The 20,581-nt window shown below is 50.7% G+C and overlaps 1 protein-coding gene across 1 annotated transcript in view; it reads right to left on the reverse strand.

Moving 5' to 3' along the window:
* Positions 1–20,581, reverse strand: part of LOC132665160 (transmembrane protein 132B) — a 366,585-nt gene that overhangs the window by 171,746 nt on the left and 174,258 nt on the right. Inside the window, exon 3 of the mRNA XM_078435941.2 lies at positions 1,041–1,187. Coding sequence (XP_078292067.1) covers positions 1,041–1,187 — 147 coding nt within the window. The remainder of the gene's footprint in view (positions 1–1,040; positions 1,188–20,581) is intronic.

Here is a 20,581-nt window from a genome sequence, read left to right on the forward strand (position 1 = left end):
GGATGTAAAGGGGGACAACCAGAATGTTGAGTTTGGAGCGATCGTATTCCTAACAGAAGACTCGCGGCCCCTCAGCTGGACTCCCTTCTTTCCCTTTGAACGAGGTCCTCGAAGAGCAGGCAGGACGGCGTTCTAGCGGACGGAGGTTGGACCAGAACTCCATGGGAAGAGGCAAGCTGCACCCAGTCTCTCCGAGGTCGGGAGTCCCGGGAGCCCCACCCACCCACCCACGGCCTCATCCACTCACAGAGTGCCCCCCAGGCCCAAAGCGGTGGGCCTCCATGAGTTTAAATAGTAGAGGAGAAAGAAGAGACAGCAGGGGGTGACCCCGCAAGGTGATACGGAACAGATCTGAAAGACGCTTCCTGCCAAGCTGAGGTTGGGAGTCAGGGGCGAGGGGTGTGCGTCTAGGGCTCGTTCGCCCGACCCTTTAAGAGAGAAGGTGGTCACAACCGTGGGGACAGCGCCTCCTGCCTTAGTGGGGTCCCGATGCACGAGGCCTAGCAATGACCTCCAGGTGAGTGCAGCCCCATGAAACCCAAAGCCGGCGTCTGAGCTGGAGAGGACACGTGCCAGCACCCAGGGGTGACGTCCGCGAGACGGCTGCCTTGAAGCACCGAGAGACGATTCCTCGCTCGTTACAGCTACCCTCTGTTTGCCCGTAAATGAGTCCACTTCCCCTTGCCTCTTAGATCATTTCCATGCTGCCCACTTCATTCTTCAATCTTTAGTGCAACCAGTAACAGTAATAAACATAATTCTCGAAACACAGTTCTCAAACCCTGCACGTATGTGAGTGCAGGTCGTGTTTGAGACTGCTCACCTAGTTAGGCCACTGGTGTATAAAGAGCGTAAAGAATAAAAGCCTTCCGCAGCGGCTCAGCCCCGTCATGGAACCATCCGGAAGCCGATGGGCAAAAGGAGCACATTGCCCATTAAAGGCAGAGGCATCAGCTCATCGATACGCACGTTGTTTTGCGATCAGCTTCGCAGCCACCCGCGGCCCCCGCCGCCGAGGCCGCTGGGGGATGTCGGCTTACCTGCTCTGCGGGTCCGGGTGGTGGCCCACGCAGGTGAGCGTGGCCGTGGTCTGAGAGCCACTGCTGTCTATTTCCTCCTGGACTGCCCACTGCTGCTCGCTGGTGACTCGAACGGCCGTTATCCTCACCCCTGCTGCTGCCTTAATTCTGTGGGGTGGGAAAAAGACGTACACATGTATAACACTGCTTGAGGTCAAGACACGTGCTAAAAACACAGAGCTAGAGCAGATCTCCCTTTTCCTCTGGGAGACGGAGGGAAGACAGGCAGGGAATGGCTTTCCTTTGAAAACTAAGTGTCCTGTTATTTTTTTTTAAATGTTTATTCATTTTTGAGAGACACAGAGAGAGAACACAAGCAAGAAAGGGGCAGAGAGAGAGGGAGACACAGAATCCGAAGCAGGCTCCAGGCTCCGAGCTGTTGGCACAGAGCCCGACGCGGGGCTTGAACTCACGAACTGTGAGATCGTGATCTGAGCCGAAGTCGGGACGCCCAACCGACTGAGCCACCCAGGCGCCCCTCAGTTTCCTGTTACTTTTACAAGTGCCCCAGAGTAGGAGCCCCAGCATTTTGCCAAGCGCACGCTACTTTAGTGTTTCATGGACCTGCTGGGAACCAGACCTCTGTCTGCTGCCGGGACCGCGAGTGATGGGAATGAGGCAGAGGCGGCCAGGCAGGTGTGGATGGGACCTGGAGATGGGGAGGGGCCCCCACGAGGCGGAGGGAGCACAAAAGACTGGGGGCTGGGGAAGCCAGTGGACCCAGGAGGAAGTGGGCAGTCCGGGCCACACTGGGAGGAGAGAAGGAGGGGCACACTGTCCTCGGGAGAAAAATAAACACCGCATCCCGGCAGGACAGTGTGGCCAGGGACCGCCTGGCACAGCATGGGTTGTACAGCATTGGAACTCAGTTCCCCAAGGAAGAACCAAGGGACCCAGCTGCTCGCTCAGCGAGAAAAGGCCAAGGAGAGCTCTCACAGCCTGCTTGTTTTGCATTTGTTCCCTGCTCCTCAAATGACCTATGCTGCAATTAACCAGAGTATGTCTCCTCAGTGACAGCGGGGATCCCAAGGCATCACCCAAGTTCTCAGCAGCCTTGGGACCTGCCCGTGGACACACTGGGGACATGTCTGGGGAACAATCAGGGGGAAGGCAGATCCGTCGACCGCCCACTGCTTGCAGTGCCTTAAACAGGTATAAGTGAGCACAAAAGGACGTGCTTGGGGGCGCCCGGGTGGCTCAGTCGGTTAAGTGTCCGACTTCGGCTCAGGTCATGATCTCACGGTTCGTGGGTTCGAGCCCCACATCGGGCTCTGTGCTGACAGCTCAGAGCCTGGAGCCCGCTTCGGATTCTGTGTCTCCCTCTCTCTCTGCCCCTCCCCTACTCATGCTCTGGCTCTGTCTCAGAAATAAATAAAAGATTAAAAAAGTTTAAAAAAAAAAAAGGACATGCTTGGACTTCCGAGTCCAGGGATGAACACTGCAGGGGTCACCGGGGAGCCTGAAGTCCCTCCGCTTCCCAGACGGAAGGCTGTGGACCAACAGGCAATGCTCACTGAGGCCCTGGGCCCCCTTTTCCACAGATACATCAAAAGGAACACGATTCAGCCATAAAAAGGAATGAAGCGGGGTGCCTGGGCGGCTCGGTCGGTTGGGCATCCGACTTCGGCTCAGGTCATGATCTCCCAGTTCACGGGTTCGAGCCCCGCCGTCACACTCGCTGTTGTCAGCACAGAGCCCTTTCCAGATCCTGCCTCCCTCCCTCTCTCAAAAATAAATAAACATCAAAACAAAAAAAGGAATGGGGCACTGGCACAGGCTACAGGGTGGATGGACCTGAACCGCATCAATCAATGCGGAAGAAGCCAGCCGCAAAAGTACGGAGACTGTGCAATTCCGTTTACGTCAAACGTCCAGAATAGGTACGTCCGTAGAGAGCCGACCGCTGGTTGCCAGGGTGGTGGCACCGTGCCGAATGCCACTGAACTGCTTCCTTAGATACTGCCAAGTTTATGTTATATGAATTGTTCATGGGTTCAAGCCCCGCGTCAGGCTCCCTGCTGACAGCTCGGAGCCTGGAGCCCGCTTCAGATTCTGTGTCTCCTTCTCTCTCTGCCCCTCCCCTACTCGTGCTGTCTCTCTTTCTCTCTCTCTTTCAAAAATAAACATAATAAATAAATAAATAATCATTTATGAACACACACACACACACACAAAAATCTTTGAGACCCGAAGAAGGGAACTTATGAAGGCAGAATTTCAACGAGCAGGAGAGAGAGTTCCGGACTCATGGGTTGTCCTAAAGCTCCTGGCTTTGCTGCCAACTAAGGAGCCCGGGGATGGAATTAGGAGATTCAAATCCTTGCAGACCCAGTTAGAAAAGAGATGCTTCCGCCTCCTTTCTTCTCCTTCATACAGGTCCTTACACAGATGCTCTCACACTCAGCTGCGAGCCCTCGAGCCCCACGTTCTGGAGAAATCCCTGCCCATCCAGCGACGCCCCCAGGAGGTGCAGATGCCAAGCTCTGAGGGCTTGGCCTTAGGGCTGCAAACACTGTCACTTTTTTCCTTGTCCCCCATCCTCCTCCCAAGCCACCTAGGCGTCCTGACCTCCTGCCTGACCCAGTGCCCTCCTGCAGTCCCAGGCTCCTTTGGTTCTGGAAGCCCTCCCCCTCCCTGCCCCCCACCCCCAAGCCGCAGCAAAGTCAGACCTGAGAGGGTCACCCTGCAGCATCCGCAATCTGGAACACAAGGGGATCCAGAAACTTCAGTGCAGTTAATTTCTGGGCACAGAGGAAGTCTCAAGAAAACGAATACCAACCTCGCCCCCTTCCAGGCTTTCTAGGGTCCACCCCTCCCCCAGAAACGGACTTTCAAGCTGCCAAAGTACCTTCCAAAACTGCCACAAAGACATGGCAACTTTCATACACACTAGGAATGGTAACTGTGAGCACCACAGTCACAAGTGAACTGTCTCCATCAGGGCAGAAAGCCATGCTGGGCAGAGGCACTGCAGCCCCGTGTTCTTCTCAGCTTCTCATTTCGACTATTATTATGAATTATCACTATCATTACCCCCAGCAACCATCCACTGTAGCAAAAAACAGACACTTGCCCGTTGGCATGGCTAAGACAAAGAGAGAAGACAGCAAGTGTTGACGCAGACGTGGCTGGAACGCGTCCGCATCGCTGGAATGAGTGAATCTGGTTCCATTTCTCGGACGACGTCTCCCAACCTGGATTTCTATGGGTCCTACAGCCCGGCATTTCCACTGCTGGCCGTATACATGCCCACGAGAAACGCAGGCACGTGTTCCGCTTAAAGCTCCAAATGGAAACGGCTACACTGCTCACCAACAACAGAACAGACAAAGCACGTGAAACACGATGCAGCAGGAACAAGGGTGAGCAGTCCACCACCGCGCGAAACAACATGACGAGCCTCCAAAAATAATGTCGGGCGAAAGAAGCCAGATACGAAAAACTGCACAGTCCCGTTTGCAGAACGTCTGAAACAGGCAAACGGGTCCATGAGGTCCAAGTCTGTATCGTGGTTACTCTTCCAGGAAGTAACGGGAAGGGGTCCCCGGGGGGGGGGGGGCTTCTGGATGTGACTGCATGGTGAGTTTTGAGAACTTTCCAGGCCGGGCTCACTTCTGCGCACTTCCTCGTACACACATCCTAGTTCAGTATCGAGTTCAAATAAAGCAGGCAGACCTCATGCTTCTCACGGGGATGCCACGTTGCAGCCAGGGGGGTGTGACTTCGCCCCTGGTCCAGCCTCAGGATGAGTCAGACTTTCGCCACCTTGGACACACACACGGGCTTCTTCCCCCAACTTCCTCCACCCCTTGAGGTGCCCGGGGCCCCACCCTTGTTCTGAGGGACACAGAGTAATCCGAAACCTTGACCTTGTCTATGATGGGGAAGAGTCTTAGAATCCCGATGAACATCCCTCTTGGTTGGAGCAGAAGCCGGAGCAGGTGACATCCCAGCTGCTGGACATAAGCAGTGAGAAAGACATCTGGCCTCCAGGCCAGTGTCCGCCCAGCAGGGACTAGAGACAGGGCAGACACCCACAGCTTCTGCACCTCATTCCCCCTGTAACTTTCCAGCCCACAGCATCTACCGTCTAGCAGGGCACAAGACAACTCGCTCGGTGAGTCCATCTGACTCTTTGTTTCTTATACTTAGGCCAACCGCTTTAGGATTACTCAAACCTCAGCAGGAGTTTTGACCGTCTGGTTGTTTACACGGTGGAGGTGCAGTAAAGGATTAATCCTCTGCGCTGACAGACTCTCCTCTTTGTGATCACAACGTGGCTGCAGTAGCTCCAGATCTCACATACTCATCCACCAAAGGAAAAGCAAGATTCTCTCCCTCAGAACAAAATCCTGGAGCTAGGTTTTCATAGGTTGAATCAGATTGAGGAGTCCCCCCTGGACCACTAACTGTGGCCTAGGGGGTAGACGAACAAGGCTCACTGGGTTAGCCAGCCAGCCAACCACCGTCCCTGCACTAAGGGTAAAGTTAAGCCCGGGGTGCCCGGGTGGCTCAGTCGGTTGAGCGTCCGACTTTGGCTCAGGTCACGATCTTGTGGTTTGTGAGTTCGAGCCCCGCATCGGGTTCATCGCCGTCAGACTGTCAGTGTAGAGCCTGCTTTGGAGCCTCTGTCCCCCAGTCTGTGCTCTTCCGTTCCTCACACACTCCCCAAAATAATTAAGTATTTAAAAAAAAAAAAAAGGGTAAAGTTAAGCCCATCTGAATCACATGGCAGTAACCATAAGTGGCTCCTAAAAAGAAACTCAAGTGGCAACGGAAGAAATGAAAGCTGCATATCAAAAGCACAAGCCTAAAGGCCAATTACTGAGGTCCTACCCCCCCCCCCCCAGCACAAGTTATAAAACTGTTCTAAATTTCAGTTCTTGGTCCAAATCCTTCCCGATTTTAGATTATCTTTGTTAGAACAATCTGAGCCCAGAAAAATCCAAGTCCTGAATATTCATCACATGTGTTTTAGAGAAATATTTTTAGGCTCGGTGATATTCTTAACACTTGTCATGTATAAAAACAACAATATCTAAAACGATGTGGAAACTATTAACGGTCTCCGCGCGGCTAATGAGCTTGGGGGATCTGGGGGCTGAGCGAGGACAAGGTGTGACCACTAGGTCGCAGGAGCACACAAGAAGCCCGATCTGGGCAAGGCTTGGACAGGTTCGCATCCTGGGGGAGTCCCTCCTAAGCATAAGCTTCTCCAGAGGATACGGCGCCACCCCAAAGGGGAGGGGGGCAAGAGAGGAGCGGGGAACAGGAGGATCAGAGAGGCGGGTTTCTGTGTCTACATGATGTCACTAAGCAACATGGCGGCACATCTACAGATCACAGAGCCCCAGAGGGCAGTGGCAGCCTGGGGTCTTCTAACCAGAGTTTATGGCTAACAGACGTTGGGCACAGTTTTGCAGGGTATGGAAAGCAGGCGGGCTCCAAATGGCTAAAAATATGCTTATTTGGGATATCTTTGTAACAATCAGATGCGTAAAAATTTGGAGTTTGGAGCTGGCAGGATGCTGAGCTAACAAGTCCCAGTCTGTTGCGAAGAAATAAACAACACGGGAGCCAACACACAGGGACCGTCTTTGGCTCCTTTCTGTAACAACTACTTTCTGATATTCATCAACAACTTACGTTTCTACTTCCATAGGACCCTCATTATAGAATGTTTATCTGCATGCCTGTAGTTACGGGATCACACCGGGAAGAATACATTGGCATACTCGTATTTGTCGATGAGCCGCCTCTTCAGGTAAAGAGTCCCCACTCACGCGTGGCCCCTGGATGACAGAGCACCTGTCTCCACCCACCGCTCCCTCATCCGTGCCATTTGGGTTTGGTCCTGTGCTGCTGGCTGTCAGCCATAAATATAATGCAAATCGACGGCAACGTGAAAACTGCAGATCTTGTAATACTGGAGGACTGGCCGATGCCAGCAAAGCCACGGAGAAAGAGAACCCAAGAGGAGTCCGCCAACGGCCGCTCAAGAGATCTGTACGGACGGTTAACAAGGGAACCAGAGAAGACCAGCAAAAATGATAGTTTCTTCCAAGGAGAGCAGTTTGAATAGCAAAGCGTAGTGACGCTCTTGGGGAAACTGGGGAAGCCCTCAAATATCTCCGCTAACTTGATCCTTGCGGTGATCCTACGACAATGTCTAGTGTGACGCGAAAAATGTGGTGTCGCACCGTTGTGTAAAATTGGAGGAAAGGAACAAACTGGCAGCAGGAAATGCGTGCTTTGCTCTGAGTGGCACAGGGTGGGAATGACTGAACCTAAAGTTTGCTTAATATAAGATAAACTTGTCGTCACCTCGATTTCATTTCTCAAGGAAGAAAAAAAAATCCCAATCAAGTTTCCTTTTGCTGGCTACTGTCTATGAGACTTTATGTTCCCATCAGCAGATTCGTTTCAGCTGGCCGAATATTCTCAGATGAAAGAAAAACCCCTAACAGTCTTGTAGCTTTGAATAGCAACGCTCTAAAAAAATGCATATTTTGAGTGTGTAAAAATACACTCACATTCTGTACTGGTGGGGAACCTGCCTCCTTCTGGTTCCTAGAACAACGTGTGCCTTCCAACCTTTGCTCTTGTCGGTCCCTGTGCCTGAAAGCCCCCCCAGGAACTTCTCCCTAATCTTGAGGTGTGGGCAAATGGGAAATTAAGAGAAAACAAAGGCTGCCAAGGGCGTGGGAAGGGAGGCAGGCATTGGGACGCTGTGGACGAGAAGCTTTTGAACTTTCAAGCACATCAGAATCACCTGCCGCTGGTTCCAAACGCCTAGACCCAATTTCCAGAGACCGTAATTCACCACGTCTGGGGCAAGACCCAACAGGGCCGTGTTTTTAAACAAGCTGCCATCATGATATATGTGGTTCTCAGAACACTCCTCGGGGAACGGCTTTTGGGACCCGTTCCAGAGGATCACATTGTGTCAAGGAGAGTGAAGCCAGGGAACATCTGGTGTGCCACATACTCTCTGAGACAAGCCCAGCCCTGGGCACTGGAAGCACTTTCAGGGTGTGATTCAGGAAGACTGGAAAGATACTTTTAATTTGGATTCGCCCAGCAAACCACTTTCTCTGTGATGAATCAGCCAGAGAGAGAGAGAGATGTATGCGTGTCCCGCTAGGCACCTGGAGGCCGGCAAAGTCAGGCTCTGCTGAGAGCTCCTTTCAGACCATGATTTAAGCTTGCAAAGACCGCAGGGCGGGGCCGAGGGTCTGGGAGGCAGCTCACCACACTGGACCTGCCAAGAGGACCACAGGACAGGTGCGGGTCCCCTCCTACCCAGGTGGCTGAAATCCAGGGCGCTGAGGATAGAGAGTTTGGGTCTCCGAGTCTGAAAGAGAACAAGAATCATCCTGAAGGACAGACACGGAACCCATGCTGGAAGAAAGAGCGCACAGTCCTTCCGAGCGGAGAGTCGCGGGATAAGCGTTTCAGCTCTGGGCACAGGAAGACGCAAACAGGGACCTGGATGTGCACGAGAACTCTCCCCAAGCCACCTGCTGGCTCCTTGGAGCTCTCTCTCCTCTCTCGTACCGCCGTCCCATCTTCTGTCTAGGACAGTCAACTTCGAAGCGAACCCGACATACAGCTTCTGACAAATCGGGAAGTTAACGTTTTTACAAGCAAGACAATGGTTTTCGTGATGGCAACATTTCACTCACAACAGGTGCCTTGATCTCGTCACGGTGTTTGTTTGTTTGTTTACCTCCTGGGAGACAACTAGGTATCGGGAAAGTCGATTTGCGAAGCAGCGGGGGCCCTCGGAGCAAGAAACAGTGATAAATAAGAAAGCTTTCTGCTATTTCTACTATAATTCTGGAAATTTATTCTCCACTCTGGCCAAGGCAGCCCAGGGTATGGAAATGCCAGTGGGTTCACCCCTGCAGGAAGCCCCACTCAGCCTGTGAAGCCTGCTCTGCTGTGCCTCGTGGAGATTGTAATTACATCGTTTCCCCATCCGAATGCTGGCTTCTGCCGTACAAGCATTTCTTCCCTGACTCGCGCTTTAGGGACATGTGGCCAAGCTCCAATCACAATGCCTTCCACAGGTGATGTAACAGAACAAGTCTGCCCCGAAAGTTCCTGCCGGTCTCCCCTACTCTGCTGCAGCTGCAGTACCAAATGGCCACAAGGGGCGGAGGGGAGCGCAAGACAGCAGAAAGGTGTTCTCTCTCAGTTCCACTCAAGGTGCTGCAGGGCGGGTTCCTTCTCAGAGAATCCGTCCCATGCCTCTTCCCCAGCTTCTGGAGATTCTGGACATCCTCGGCTTGTGGACACCTCTCTCGAAACTCAGCGTCCGTCTTCCCACGACTTCTCCCTGTGTGTGGATCGGAGTCTCTCCTCTTCTTACAAGGACACGGGTCATTGGATTTAGGGCCCGCAGGAATCCGGTAGGACCTCATCTCAACCCGTTACATCTGCAACGATCCTCTTTCCAAGTAAGTTCCCATTCCAAGGTTTCAGGGGGACGTGAATTTGGGGGACACGACACCTGCTCTACAGGCACAAAAGCCAAAAAAAGAAATAAGTAACAGGGGCGCCTGGGTGGCTCAGTCGGTTGAGCGTCCGACTTCGGCTCAGGTCATGATCTCACAGCTCGTGGGTTCGAGCCCCGTGTTGGGCTCTGTGCTGACAGCTCGGAGCCTGGAGCCTGCCTCGGATTCTGTGTCTCCCTCTCTCTCTCTCTCTGCCTCTCCCCTGCTCACGCTCTGTCTCTCTCTCTCTCAAAAGTAAATAAAAACATTTTTAAAAAATTTAGGGTCTATTCACTGAGTATCTATGACATGCGAGGTGTTAACCATCCCCTCTGTGCAGGACAAATGGACAGTCCTAGGAGACAGACAGACAGAACAGTGAAGCCACCAGGGACTTGGAAGCTACATTTTTGTCTGGCTTAAGATCCAAACTCCAGCTGCGTGACCCTGGAAAGTCACTTAGCTCCTCTGTGCCTCCGTCTTCTCATCTGTAAAATGGGACTATTAACTATATAACTAATATAACTATTAACTATTAAACGACAGTACCCATCCCACAGCAGAGCCTGCACATAAGAAGGACAATGCAGCATTCGTTATGTTGCTGGTGGTGACAAGAGGGGCACCAGCCTGCCCCCAAATGCTGACATTCCAAAGAATCATCCCTTGATGCTACAATGTTTCAGGGACAGATGAAAAAGTACAGAGAAGTGGGGTGCCTGGGTGGTTCCCGCGCGGTTAAGCCTCCAACTTCGGCTCAGGTCATGATCTCACCGTTCATGAGTTCAAGCCCCGTGTCACCTCTGTGCTGACAGCTCCGAGCCTGGAACCTCCGAGCCTGGAGCCTGCTTGGGACACTCTCTCTCTCTCTCTCTCTCTCTCTCTCTGCCCCTCCCCTGCTCGCACTCTGTCTCTTTCTCTCAAAAATAAACAAACATTAAAAATTTAAAAAAAAAGAGTGCATTAAAGCTGTGGTGCGAGCCATCCAGCAAGTTCCCGGCCCTGCTCACCCCACCCACAGAAGACCAGGCAGACTGGTGGGGTCAGCCCGGCAGGCAGCCCCCTCTCTTGAGGCAACACTTGGCCTGCCCCCTGGGAGCCGCGCATGCCCAGTCCACGATGTTCCCCTTGTGCTGACTCCACCCTCGGCTTCAGGGATTGGTTGGTGTGTAGCCAATCAAAGCACGGTGTCTACCTGAACAGGGATTGGTCCGAGCAGAAACCACATGACCCAACCACACCAATCGGAAATAGCCCATCGCCTGGCCCCACAGCTGCTGGGCTGGCGAATAGACACGTAGGACTCAGGATCTGTTGGGGAGAGTGGGGCTCAGCTCTCGGTTCACTAAGCAAGCAAGTGTTGCAAGAATCCACTTCCTGCCTGAGCACGAAACCAACAGGTGGAAAGGGATGGCTTCCCAGCCGCATTGGCCGAGCATCTGGATTCAGCCAGACCTGAGGCTGCCTCGGCACTTTTTAGTTAGGGGAGCCAGGAAAGTTCCTTCACGCCACTTTGAGTTTGGTTTCCTCTATTTGCAGTTGAAAGTGAACTGGCAAAAACCCACAGGTGCTGACATTTCTGCCACTCAGAGGACCAAATAAAATCGCAAAGTTCACAGAAGATACACATACAGAGTTCCCCTGCAATCCAAGGACAAAAGAACAGATGGAGGAAGGACGTTCAGCATGTCAACCATCCTTGTGAGTACTGAGAGCAAATATTAAATACAAGGAATCTATGGAAACAGTCCAAGATGCTCTCCCTTTGCCATACCCATCATTTCAGCATTAAATGTTAATAAACAAAGCTAAGGCATAAAAAATTCAATTCATAACACAAAAATAACCTGACCTTTTATGGAACTAAACTCATTTTCCATCAGACCTGCTATTTGTACAGTATTTGGTGATATAAATTCTCCAATGCCTGGTAAAGAATCATTTTCCCTAGTAATTTAAAGCTCTTTGTGAGCCACAATGAGTTTTTTCCATCTCCTCCTCTCCACCCAGACATAGTCAAGGGCTCGCCCTGACAAGCTGGATATGTCCTGTCCGTGAAGACTTGTCAGTAACCTGGGTGCTCACAGACACCAAGAAACACACACGCAAATCCATATTCACAACTTTATCTACCGTCTACAATGTGACCGCCCGGAGTTGAGTTATTTTTGCAACACAGAACTTTCTCCCCTAAGTCTCAGATACATGGCCAAGGGAATACCTTGACATCACCTCTGGACATCATTACGCTGCGGGTGGTGACAAGAGTATCATAAACCAGCCTGCCTTTTGAGGTCTCAAAAGAAAATCAAACTCAACATACTCAGAACCCACCCCACAATAAAAACAACCACCTTGCTTCTCTTGTCGTCCTTGGGAACGAACCACTGTCTTAGTCTGTTCGGGATGCTGTAATAAGATACCACCAATTGGGGAGGGGGCGGGGGGCTTAAACAACAGAAGTGCATTTCTCACAGTTCTGGATGCTGGAAAGGCCACGGTCAAGGTGCTGGCAGATTCTGTTCCTGGTGAGGGCTCTCCTCCTGGTTTGTAGACGGCTGCCTTCCTGCTGTGTCCTCACATTATGGAAAGCAGAAAGAGGAAGTAAACTCTCTCCTATTTCTTTCCATAAGGGCACTAATACCATCATAAGGGCTCCAGCCTCGTGGCTTGCGTACCTCCCAAAGGCCCCATATCCAAATACCATCACACTGGGGATTAGGGTGTCCACACCCACACAGTGATGGGGGGAGGGAGGAGGAGATTCAGTCCATAGCAACCACCGTCCGCCGAAGTGCTCAAGCTAGAAACTTGGGGACCACCCTTGGCACCTTCCTTTCGATGACTGCCTCCCCGTGCCTCTCTCCACGTCCCCTGCGTCTTCCTCACGTGTGTCGCTGCAATACACATCTACAACCATTGCTACAAACCACACCTCCATGAGGGTGAGCTGCTCAAAATCCTGAGTCATCAAAGCTCCGAGCTTAAAACCCACTGCTTACACCAGCGTGAGGACACATCCAAATGCCTACAAGGCCCTGCCTGGTCTGGACCGTGATGAAACTGCCTAACGGAGGAAGTGGTGATGCTGATCATTTAGTGGCTACATAGACTCTGGAACCAGGCTTCCTAGATTCAAATCCCGGCTCTTCCGTTTGCCTGCTCGGCGAGCTATATCACCTCGCTGAGCCTCAGTCTCCTCGTCTGTAAAACGGACTCACAGTAGCTCACTGTAGCCATCTTACAGGTGTCGGATGAGGACTGAATTATAAGCACTTAGTAGGTGCTGTTTTGGTTACCTCTCTAAGTTCATGGCTCCACGCTTCTCTACTGGCCCTTCTCTATTCCTCAGAAGCCCAGAACTTTTTCCCCACCTGGCTTTACTGCTCATTCTCTGTTTGTCCTGCAGATGGGTTTTCTAGCCTTCTCCTCTTATCCGTACTGCTGTGGGCTGGTGGCCGAGGGTTCCCTTGTGCTCCCCTGACCTCCCTCTGGCTTCCAGGGGGGTCCAAGCAACAGAAGGCACAGCAGGAGACGAGGTGGTGAGAGAAAAGCCTGTGGTTTTTACAGCCCTGCCTTCTCCCTGCGGGTGAGGGTGGCTGCTGCGTTCCTCTCCCTGTGAACACGGCTCCAGTGGACAAGCCTTGGTGCCCCCGAGGTTTGCTCTCCTGGTTCCTGTGATTCCCCTCCCTGCCCTTGCCTCCTGGGCCAGGGTGGTAACTGCTTACCACTGTCACCCATCCTGGTGCCCTCCCACCCTCTGCTGGCTCCCTTCACCCCGCCCCTACCCTGGTCCAAAGCCCCCCTTCATTAAATTCTCTTCGGGATATGCCAGCTCTTTCCCGCCTGAACCCTGATTGGTTCAGGCCTTTGCATATACTGTTCCCTATGTCTGAAGCTTTTTCCCTCCCACACTCCCCCTCCCAACTATCTGGATCACTCCTACCCGCTTTTGACTCAACTTAATCCACACCCCAGAAAAGCCTCCCCAGATACATGGGACCAGGTTAGTTTTTGTTTTTGTTTTTTTCTTTTATTGCATCTTGATTTTTCCTTCTCGGCACTTATCACAACTAGTACCAAATAATGATCCGTGTGAGTTTTTACACACGTTATCGTTCACCTGACTGTAAGACCCATAGCGGCAGAAAGGACAGACATGTTGCTTGTTTTCATTATACTCCCCATCTCACACAATGCTTTACACACACTTGGTGCTCAGTGGCGCACTTGTTGAATTAATCACACAGTCCAACAACGGAAATCTGTAGGTCCTGCAACGGGAATGCCCAGGCTTTGTCCAATGCAGGAAGCAACGATGCAAGCTGATGGCCCAAAGCCGCTCGGGTGGCTTCTCAACCGAAGAGAGGTGCTCTCGGAAGATCATTACACCTGCCGCGTCTCGGTGATCGACACAGCTGCTAACTACCAATGCTCCCTGACCAAACTTTGCGTCAGACCCTATGTAGGAAGTTTGGGCACTAAAGGCAGGCTGAGTGGCAGGGAAGCCGGCATGGACCTCGAGGCCCCAGGACGCCGGTGGACCCAACGTCGTGCGTCACTCAGTAGTGGCAGCAGAAACAGCACCTCGCGTTCAGTTACCGCCCAAATACTTGCCAAGTGACTTTCACACATATCATCCCGTTTGTTCCTCATGAGAACCTGTGAGCTGCTGCAGGGGAATTATTCACACGCCCACGATCGCACAAGGGGGGAGATGCAGAACAGAGCTGGACCCCCGTGGCCGCGGGTCCCAGCCCACGGCTCCTCCCGGGAAGAGGCGAGCCAGCCTTGCCCACACGGGCTTTGCGCCCTCCTGGCTGGGGAAGATCTTGACTGCCCCAAGGGGAAGTGCTCCAAACCCGTCCTCTCCAGGGGCCCTTTCACCCAGCACAGGAAGTGCCTGCAAATGCAATGCAACAAAGGAGCAAAGAACGCATCTCCAGGCCCCAGTGCCTGGGTTCAAAGCCAAATGTTGCCACTCTCCACCCGCATAACCCAACACCAATTATTTTAGCCTCGTTGGGTCTCAGCCTCCTTCCCTGCAGGATGAGGATAACCACGTCTGCTTGGATGGTATCCTTGGGTATGGAATGAATGAATGCATTCACATCACGCAGCCCAATGCCTAGCATATGGCAAATCTGTGTCACTTCTGACCAGCCCAACTGTCACCGGGAACCAGGCAGGTAACACAGAGGTGAATAGCTGAGCAGGTAGACAGACTACTGTAAACTGGTCCCCAACACATGCCCTGGTCTAAGGGGACGCCCCATGAGCAACCTGTACCTCGACCTACAGAGGTAGCCCTCTGGTGACAAGACCTTCCACCTGGGGGGCTCCGCCCGCTCTGCAACATGACTTTGGACCCTCCTCATTGCAAGAGGTCTGCAGGCCCAAGGCTACCCTGGAGGAGGCGTTCTCGAAGGAGTTTCTGCTTCCTCACAAAGCTAACGATTTTGCTCCATTTCCTCAGTCCAGGAAATTAATCTTCCAAGACCACACGGGACACAGTAAATACGTCAAACACATACATACATGCACGTGCACACACGCACAGTGCTCTTTCGTGCTTTGGGGGGAAAAGGGCTCATTGGTGCAGATCCTAAGATGGGAAAGGACAAAAGGTAATGCCTCAATTACCTGTTGAGGGACACACAAAAGACCACGGAGACCAAGCTCCCGTGGACACTGCCTTGCGTGGCCTTCCCACAAGGGAAAATTCTGTCCTCTGCACACAGCCCAGAGACCCATCTGTTCCTGAACAAGTGAATAATCAGAGCACCCATTTGGGTACCTATGTTCGAGGATCCAGTATTTCTAGCTGTGTTTGTGACGTAAGTTCCAGTGTCATACACAGAGACTCGGGAAATGAGAAGCAGAAATACTTCTTAATCCTTCTTTCTCAAGAGAGACTTCCTGGGGCCCCTGGGTGGCTCAGTGAATTAAGCATCCAACTTCGGCTCAGGTCATGATCTCGCAGTTCGTGAGTTCGAGCCCCACCTCGGGCTCTGTGCTGACAGCTCAGAGCCTAGAGCCTGCTTTGGATTCTGTGTCTCCCTCTCTCTCTGTGCCCCTCCCCTGCTTGTGCTCTCTCTCTCTCTCTCTCTCTAAAATAAATTAAAATTTTTTTAATAAAAAATAAAGTAGAGACTGCCTATGTAACAGGTCACAAATACAACCTGAAAAGAAAAAAAAAGGTAACCGCTACAAAGAGACCAGATTTCTGTCTGGGATACCCAAAGCCACAGATGTTCAGAAACATCTTTCTTAGGCAACGTCTCCCCTGTGCCTCAGACTCCTCAACTGTGGGTCATCACTTCAGAAACAGTCTTCAGAGTCATAGAAGTCAAATACCCCTGGGTCTTAGAGAGCTGGAGATTTACTTCGAGCTGGGCTACCAGCTCCCTGTGTGATATTAGCCAGGTCACGACACTGGCTGCTGTGTGATGCCTGAACAGCCTCGCCAGCCTGCATCATTTGGTTCTTATCTTTGCAAACTCAGAAACATACTCAGATATTATTGGATCCAAGGGAAACCACCTCCTTTGTTACGTTTTTATTTATTTGTTTAGAGAGAGAGAGACAGCACGAGCAGGGGAGAGACAGAGAGAGAGGGAGAGACAGAATCCTAAGTAGGCTCCACACTGTCAGCACAGAGCACGACGTGGGGCTCGATCATGACCTGAGCCGAGATCAAGAGTGAGATGCTTAACCTACTGAATCACCCAGGCGCCCCAGAAACCACCACCTTTCTGTTCCTCCTAAAGCCGAGGTTATGCCCACCTCAGAGTCCTTGCAATGACTATTCTCCTGCTCTCCCGGCTCTTTGGTTGTGACCGCCCAACTTCATCCAGCCTGTTCGCTCACTGAATATTCACTCAATCACAGTCTCGTCACCTTGTTGTACCACCCTAGGCATTGTCAATTGCAACAAACAAACCATGAGGTAGAAAACCAAAATGCGACAAACCTTCATGTAAAGAACGAAAGTGCAAAAGCAGGCAGAATCTACTAATTTGCTCACGTGTGATGGACATTTTTTTTTCATTAGCTGGCAGTGCTACAAAAATCACTTTGAATTCACCACTGCCCAATTTATTTTTTTAATGCTTATTTTTGAGAGAGAGCTAGAGAGCGAACAGGGGAGGGGCAGAGAGAGAGAACTCAAGTAGGCTCTGCACTGTCAGTGCAGAACCCAATGTGGGGCTCAGACTCATGAACCGTGGCTCATGACCTGAGCCAAAATCAAGACAGAGTTGGACACTTAACGGACTGAGCCACCCAGGAGCCCCCCCACCACTACCCAATTTAGAAGACATCAGTGGGGGCGCCTGGGGGACTCAGTCGGTTGAGCGTCCAACTTCAACTCAGGTCATGATCTCGTGGTTCGTGAGTTTGAGTCCCGTGTCGGGCTCTGTGCTGACAGCTCAGAGCCTGGAGCCTGCTCCTGATTCTGAGTCTCCGTCTCTCTCTGCCCCTCCCGTGCTTGCACTCTGTCTCTGTCTCAAAATAAACACCAAAAAAATAAATTAATTGAAAATAAATAAAAGACATCAGTGGCCCCAATGCTGACCCATGTCCAGACTGTACTTGCCCAGACATTCTTTTTTCTCACCAGCCCACTGACCTTCCCGCCCTCTCAGTATGTGTCCATCTAGAATTTGCTCCGTTCAAAATCAACAAGTACTCCGGTACCTGTTTGGTTCAAAAAATATGGGCACCATGAACACCAAAACACCAAAGATTTCTCTATGCCTCCCCTACTACAATATAAGCTTCAGGAGATCAGAAAACTATACCCTTTCCCACTACAGAGTCCGTGCAAAAACCAGTATCTGGCAAACAAAACACACTAAAATATTTGTTGAATTGACAAATTAATGAATCTCCCACAAGAGAAATGTATCAGACACTGTCTGCCTCTCATCGGTTAAATTAAAAATAGGATATTAGGACCCTGGTATTCCTAGGAACCTCGTTTAAATCAATTGGTCATTTTTTTTTTTTTTTTTTAGTTGCCAAAACTACTATAGAGTACAGGAAAGTCACAAAAATAAAGTCACTTTTCCCTGGGAAACTGTAGCCTGAGAGTTACTTTAGGTCTATGCCCAACACAAACTTTATCAGCATCTGTTCTCATGTGACCTAGAATATTCCGGTTCCCTGTCACTGAAAAGGCTCCCTCTGGACAGAAGCCCAGGACACATCCACCACCTCCAGCAATAAAATCTGCCAGCTGCTGAGCCCCTTGGCAGGATGGCAAACAAACCGCCATGAGGGGGCGCTGTAGAGCTGCCCCTCAAGAGGCCAGAGATGGGGGAGCCAAGGGCCAGGGGCCAGGTCCCCTCCCCCCTGGACATGCAAGTCTCAAGAGACCACACAGTTGTTTTTACAACAGTAGATGTCAGGAAGAAACAGTGATAAATAAAACACCAAACCTGCATCTGGCCAATGATTTTTTTTTTTTTTTTTGGCCATATTTTAAAATGCTAGTAACTCATTCCATTTTTTTAAATGCCTGAAGTTAAATGTTAAAAATATTTTTTTTAACAAATAGAGAGCAAGCAATGTTCTCAGAATGTGGCAGACACCCACCCTATCCCTAAGGGTACATGAGAAAATTTCAGGCGGCGTGACGACATAATATTAAGCAACATTAAGTTGAAAAAAGAGAGTTTCTAATCTTTCCCCACCCTTCTGATTAAATCAAGTGGAAAGCTGTAGCTGAGTGTTCACGTCTTTAACCTTCTCTAACGCTCCCAAATCTCTGCCTTTAACAAAGAGAACTAATGAGCCTCAAAATCAAGGCATTTTGGAGGCTTCAACTATCTAGCTTGAATATTATTAACACTGGCTTCTGTGTGTAACTGTTGTAACAGCTGCCTCCTATTTACAGCGATGATGCAGGGTTTCCCATTTATAGAAGAGAAAGTTTCTGTTGTAGGTAAATTTAATTCAGTAAAAATATAAGCTGATCTAAAGAAGCATACCAATTAAATAGTAGCATGATGGCAATGAATATATAGGGACAAGATACTGAAATGTGGTAAAGACACAGCACTGACCACTCAGCCCCTGAGGTCATGGCTCCCATGCAAGATGGGTTCAGGTGATAAATTCATTACCGTCCAAGCTACACATTTACCTTAATGTGTACTAGAAGAAAAATAAAACCAGAAAAATGAGAGTCTGATCTTCTACCTCAAGGGAGTGACGTAAAAGTTTCTTTTAAGATAAATGTATTGCCAGAAGAAAATTTTTTTGTGTGACCAATTGCAATGAAAATAGGAAGGGAAAAGTGGCGTGTAAAAACTGGAACTGAGAAATTCCAGGCCCGGAGGTGGCCTGGACCGGCTTCCAGGGGTGGCCTCCCCCTGCACCGCACCCCAGCAGCAACACCCCCTAGGCCTTCAAGCTGCAGATCAAGGAAGCAACTGTTGTATCACAAGAGCGTCTCCATCCAGCTCAATTCAGCAAAGCAGTCGGTGCCTCGATCTGAGAATTCCACCAGGGTGGGTTTGCTCAACAGCTCAGATGAAAGAAGAAAACCACATCTGGAGGAGGAGTCAAGCTGCCGGGAAAGAACTCAGAGTTTACCTTTCAGCTGTCAAAAAACACTCTGCTGTGGAACACACAGCCCCCCGCCTTCACCTGCCCACACCTCCTGTCTCTGCCGCTGGCAGTCCACAGAGCCACTGAGAATGGGAAGCCACACACAGGAAGAAATTTCAAGCAAAGAGAAGGCAAAGAAAACAGATTTTTAAAAAGCAAAACACCCACAACTTTCACAAATATAGACTGAGCTAGAATAATTCGTTGAGGGGCTCAAGCCTAAGACACATTTCAAAGAACAATGTTACCGAGCCGAGCCTAATGTAATTTTCTGGCTTCTGGTTGCAATGATCAAACCACACGTGGCTCATAGACTTCTAAACTTTCTCAAGGGCCTCTGCATTTGGTTACATCTCAATTGATTTCATGGCTTTATGATTAAGGAATGGAGAGCCAGAGATATGAAATGGCCCAAGCGAGGTTCTAAAGAGCCGGGACCAGAACCCAGACCCCCAACTGATGGAAAGCTCTCCTTTCTTTCCATCATCCCGTGTCACGGTTCATTCAGAAGTGCAGTAAAGCACCCTCCAGCACCTTCTATATGTTCTTGCACAAAACATCCTGTTCAGGGTTATTCAGTATCCTGGGACCACCTCTTGGAATGAAGAAGATAAAAGCAGGTGATCTCAATGAGAAAGAGACGCTACACTGACTGCACAGAGACACGACAGCTGTCGTAGAAGAAAGGATGAGTCAGAGCCTACTTGTGTCTGCGTTTTAGGAGTCTAAACATATTGAGTGTGTGATGGAAATTATTTATATTTAATATAAAACCATGTGATAATAACCTAAAAAATCAAACACTCAAGGAAAGATGGACGTTAGTTAGAGTTCTTTGCTTCCACACAACAGAAACCCAGTCTGGCCAGCATATGAGAAAGGGATTTGTACGAGAGATACAGGGCATCTCGTAGAAGGGAGGGGAGGGCTGGAAACCCAATGCCAGGAAGGAGCCAAGATCCAGGGTAGGTTACTGGCAGGATTCCCATGGAGACCACCTAATCAGAATCACCAGTCCCCACCCCCTAGCTTCCACTCCAGCTGGCACCAAATATCCTGTGCACCCGAGACCTATGGTAATTGCACTTCCCACTGGCATCCAGAGAGAATTTACCTCCATAGCAGAGGCACACCACCCATGCACTAGCCAGCAGGAGGAACCTGCCTGTTCACCCAACTCAGTCCCTGTGCGGACTATGCACGTGAACACACACGTGAACAGCAATGGAAACTTGTAAAGCATGTTCCCACCGCCCCTCAGCCCACCTGCTTTCAGCACTGCTGTAGTGGACAGTTCCGTGAGCCCTGACCAGTGGCTTTCACCAAAGCCCTTCTTGGCTCTTCTGCTGTTCTCTCCCAGTTACCTCCCCAGGGACAACCTTCAGCCAA

The sequence above is a fragment of the Panthera onca genome, chromosome D3 (assembly GCF_046562875.1).
Source record: "Panthera onca isolate mPanOnc1 chromosome D3, mPanOnc1 haplotype 2, whole genome shotgun sequence".
In the NCBI taxonomy this organism is placed as follows: Eukaryota; Metazoa; Chordata; class Mammalia; order Carnivora; family Felidae; genus Panthera; species Panthera onca.